Genomic DNA, 4,975 nt, shown 5'->3' with positions numbered 1-4,975 from the left:
TGGGTGGCAGGAGATCCGCCACATTTGGAAGCTCACATAGAGGGATCTGCTATGATGCACGAAGAAGCAGAAATAGCACTAGAAAACCAAAACAAAGACCTGGGAGCAGGTACGCTAGATCAAATACACACAAAAGAAGGCTGTTCCTGAGTTGACACTATTTTGAGGACGCTGAGAAATTGCTCTTTTAAGATATCCAAGAGAGTTTTGGAAAGCCAGTGAATAACTGAGGGGAAGCACGGACATCATGACTACCCAAAAAAGTCTGACACCACAACGACAGTCTTCGTGAAACTAAACCACACACGGAGGGGATAAGAATACAAGAAGAGAACAGGCAAGCTTCACACGTGAACTTTTAAAGCAGATCACATTTCCACAATCACATGAATGACTAAAATGTAAAAAGGCCTTAGTATCTTTGTATATGTGCACATATGTTGTAGTATACACATACATGTAATCTAGAACCTCTACACACATTAAAAATTTGATTCAACAGAGTAAATATTCCTTTAACGGGTCTCTTCCTCCCAAATATCTATCCTACATGTAATGAAATCCCATGTAACAGCAGAGCTGACTTCGATCACCTTCTGGTTGTTAATGTAGAAAGAGGAAAGGTCGGTGAAGAAGCAGGGTCCTCGAGGGAGTGGCCTTTTGGCGCAGCCATGAAGGATATCTGGCACAGAGTACTACAAGAAGTTATTCCTAGTAAATGTCCCAGGGCCTCTGCAGGCGACATTGTGCTGAGACTCCAGAGCACCTGAAGACGTTTAGCCTAACAGTCCACACAAGCAAAATGAAGCCCATCAAGAAGGCCTGGCTCCAGTCCTCCGCCTTTGGATGAAATCTCTGATCGCTATCTGTTTGTGTGGAGGTATGCCCGGACGTGCACTGTGGTCCGACATCAATTCAGGTCTCCCAGCAAAGGCTGGCTGACGACTTGTGCGTATTACAGAGAGAGAGTGATTGGATATGGAGTGCAGTACGCGGCTGCTGACACCTCTTTCAACTCTGAGATTCTGGGATTTCTTTCTTTTTGTTAGGTGTGATTTCTATAGTTTTGGTTACATGAGAAAATGTTGTCCACGCTGACGGGCTTCAAAGGAAGCCTACAGCAAGAGCCATTTTCTAAATTGTAGCAAATACAAACTTTTACTATTCAGAAATGCTTTTACTAAACATGTCTTTTCTTCCATACATCAAACTAGACACTTTGTATACATTTTTTAAAAGAAACAATTGTTTTATTCCTTTGTCTAGGACTGTTTTAACTCATGTTAAAACAAAGAATTAAACATGGTTTCAAACTAAATACCCTGTGAAGTCTTGCACAGTGATACCTAGAAATGCATAATTCATTTACATCATCTCTCTTCAAAGGCCGCGGCTGGATGAACTGTCAGTTACAATGTGCTGTTAGGCAGCTTCACTTCATTTTTTAGGGGAGGTGGAATGGGGTTGGGGGTGTCTGGGTGTTGTTTTTTGGGGGGTGACTTGTGTCAAATTGAAAAAAACAAGCCACAGGTCTTATTTGACATTTTCCAAATCCTTGCTGGCCATTTTTTTTAGCCAGGTTCTTGCTTTGGTCAAGTTGCCTGATTACACAGAACTCTTCCTTACTGATGCAGGCCCACAGAGATGCACTGTGCCCCATGAAGCCTTTCGAGAGGTGACCAAGGGCTCAAAGGCTGAATGATGCACTGGCAGTCACAGTCAGCAGGTGTGAGAGGCCTGCTCTGCACCCAGGCCTTCTTGATTCTCTAAGCCACTACAGCAGCTGCCTCAGCATTGTCAGACAGACTCAGAATTTCTAGTTGTTTTATTACAGCAACAATTAAAATTGTCTAATTGAGCAGGAAAAAGTGAGGAGGAGAGAATGGGCTAAAACAGCCACTTTATTGAGCTCCTCAGATAACAGAGGCCCCCCCCCGCCCGTCACCTTTAGCATGGGTGTTCCCCCCAGATGCTACATTTGAAGAAGTCAATTCCATTTCTGTTGTTAATTCAGTCCCATGTTAGGCAACTGGACTGCCCATCAGGCGTTCCTGCCGGAGAGCAATCAATCTCTTGAACCACTTCTCCTCAGCTTCAGCCTTCTCAATAAATAGCTGTAATAAAAATAATCATAATAAAGGAAGATTTTTTAGGAAGGAAGCTTTACTTGTTTTCCTGACTCCTCAGAGGACTGTGGACAAGGCAGTTCCCACAAGGCCTCATGCTCGAGGGTGATGGTGCCTGAAGGGGCAGAGTCATTATCACTGTTCCCTGGTCCCTTCCATGCCACTAGTCTGGCTGTGCCCACACCCGGCCTCCCGGGGCCTGCATCTTCCGTTATCTCCTGGCCCCTCGTTTCTTAATCATGGCAATGATTCCTTCTCTAGGTCAAGCAACAGACATAATTATAAGCCAGAGTTGAATACAAGCGACGGCTCTCAGAGTGTGGGCCCATTCTGGCCGACGGCCAGCTCAGAGGGCAGCAGTTCAGGCCTACTTTGGATCCCCCTCCTCCCCATCTCCATCAGCTCTATGCAACATGACAGTTACAGGCTGAATGTTCTTACGTTAGGATGTGCGAGGGAATTATCGTCCTGGTACTTGATAGCAGTAGGGATGCTGCTGGGGTCTATTTCTTTTTCAGTGAGTGGTGGCTCCACAGCTACTGTTCCTGAAGCTGTCGGCTCCTGCTTTCCTTCAACAGGGTCAGTGGGCTGGAAAAAACAAAAACCCGCACACATCATCACAACCTGGACCACGGCAGACAAGTGGGTGTTGCTCCAGGCCTGTTTCTGATGCCAAATAAGAAATCATCCATGTCTTTGAGACGTTGCTATGATTTTCTTTTCAGTCTCAAAGATTACCAGGATTTCTGGATGAGGAAGGACAATTCTTGGCTGGAATGGGGGAAGTTTATTATACAGTAAATAATTAGGGAAATATTTTCCATTTCTTATTATTGGTCTAAATCCCATTTTGTAGTGACTTCCTTAGAAGGAGTGACAGCCTGAGCATCAGGAGATCTGAGTTTGAATCCTGCTCCAGACACCAGCAGTGACCCTGAGCGTATGCCAGGAGGCAGTGGGGGGAGTGGGCTCAGGGCTGAATCTGGAGTGGCAGGCCTGGGGTTCAATCCTGGCTCCCCCACTTCCCTGTGACATCTCCACCAGCTCATTTAGCCTCTGTGGACTGCAGTTTCCTCGTTTGTAAAACAACGGGATTGGACTGGATAGTCTCCAAAGTCCTTTACTGAATCTCTGTTCTAGTGTATTTCCCTACAAACTGATAATACCTACACTTATCTGACTTCACAAGGTTGTAAACCTTAAAGTGCTACACAAATTTAAGCTACTGACAATAGCTCAAATTACTGAAAAATTTATGGAAAATATATAGTGATGAAACATCTCAAAATTTCACATGTTCAACCAAATTCTAACACGAGAAAAGGGTTATGTCAAAGTTGTAGCAATTAATCAAACAGCCTGTCTATGAGGAAAACAAAAGCACATCAGCACTGAAATCCCTCTAGCTCCACACTCCCTTTCAAGCTTCAGTAGAGCATTTATATCCGTTGGCTGCAAGATGCCACCTGCATCTGGCACCTCAAACATGCCCAAACCCACCATGATCACCCCCCTCGCCCCAAAGCTTTCCTTCTTATTCTGACCATCAGCCTTCCAACCAATCACCCAGGCGTCAGGGCTCAGAGCCGCTTTGGCCTCATTCCCCAGATTGAACTGGCTGCTTAGGTGCTTACTGTGTCTTCATGACATCTCATACGCACTGCACCTTCCTCTCACACTGACAATACTAGTTCAGGGCCTCATCTGGACTAGTGCAGTAGCCTCTTAACTGGTATATGTGTGTGTGTGTGTGTGTGTGTGTGAGCAAGTGTCTGTACCTGTACGCATGCACGCACGCATGTACGTATGTACGCACGGCCCTTCCCTTCACCCTGCTGTCAAGGTCATGTCCACTGCTCACCAATTTGCCTCCAAGACAAAGTAAAAACTTGACCTTGGTATTGAAGAACTTTTCTAATCTCGTTCCATCTTTATTCCAATTCCTTGCTGAGCTCTGTGCCCTTTGTGTTTCAGGCATACTGGATTCTGGGCAAGGCCCTGGTCTCCTCCTGCCCTCTCCTGCCTCTGGCACTCAGGAGGGTGGTCTGGTCCCCTCTTGCATTCTTCTCTTCCAGGTTCACATCAGACGCCACCTTCTCCATGACATCTGCCCTGATGTCCCGGCCAGAAGGGATCTTTCCTTTGCCTTTTACACACTGTGCTCATTCCCGCTGAGTGGGCACAGAGTACAACCATCTCCTCTTAGTTCAGGAGCTCCTGGGAGGTAAAAGTTCTATCATTTTCCAACTTTGCATGGGCCCGCACACAGCAGATAAATAGCGGTTGTGTGGAAGAGCTTGTTAATGTTCACAAAGTGCTTTACAAATGTCCTATCACTGCAGTCACACCATCCCTGTAGCTGGTGTGGGCCTTGTCTTCATGTGAAGATGAAGAAAGAGAAGCTCGGTGTGTGTGACCTGCCTGTGAGTCACACAGCTACAAGTGTCTGAGCCATGACTGACACTCGGGCTTCTCGCTGCATGTGGAACCTTGCATATGGCAGGCGCATAATCAATGACTGCTGAAGCACACTGGAGTGTGAGCTCCTACTCCCCTGCTGCTGAGAGCAGCCACAGCCCCTGCGGCCTGGGCACCCCGTACATCCAGGCTGCTTAGGGCAGCACTGAGCGCTCAGCAGGGGCAGAAATCTCTATTTTTCTATCACGGTCCCTTCAGTTGCTGCTCTGACATTTGTATCTTTCCTCAAGCCCCCAATTCTACCCCATCCCATCCTTCCCGAATGAAGCCATTTCTTGGGAGATGTCTCACCTCCTGCCCTCCTGGCCAGGCACACTCCATCCGCTGGGTCCTCAGCTGTCCCACCTCCTGCCCTCCTGGCCAGGCACACT

General features: G+C 46.9%; 1 protein-coding gene across 6 annotated transcripts in view; it reads right to left on the bottom strand.

Annotated features, from left to right (window-relative positions):
* Positions 1–1,228: 1,228 nt before the first annotated feature.
* Positions 1,229–4,975, bottom strand: part of RSRC1 (arginine and serine rich coiled-coil 1) — a 428,038-nt gene continuing 424,291 nt past the window's right edge. For all 6 annotated transcript variants that reach the window (XM_069083462.1, XM_069083461.1, XM_069083460.1 and 3 more), the window contains 2 exons: positions 2,568–2,714; positions 1,229–2,114 (listed from right to left, as the gene is read on the bottom strand). In XM_069083462.1, coding sequence (XP_068939563.1) covers positions 2,022–2,114; positions 2,568–2,714 — 240 coding nt within the window. In that variant the 3' untranslated portion in view covers positions 1,229–2,021. The remainder of the gene's footprint in view (positions 2,115–2,567; positions 2,715–4,975) is intronic.

The sequence above is a fragment of the Petaurus breviceps genome, unplaced genomic scaffold (genome assembly GCF_028583685.1).
Source record: "Petaurus breviceps papuanus isolate PSGF00001 unplaced genomic scaffold, PetGlider_PUasm1.0 173, whole genome shotgun sequence".
Taxonomy (NCBI): domain Eukaryota; kingdom Metazoa; phylum Chordata; class Mammalia; order Diprotodontia; family Petauridae; genus Petaurus; species Petaurus breviceps.
The sequence above is the reverse complement of the archived record's forward strand: the minus strand, read 5'-3'. Positions and strand labels throughout refer to the sequence as shown.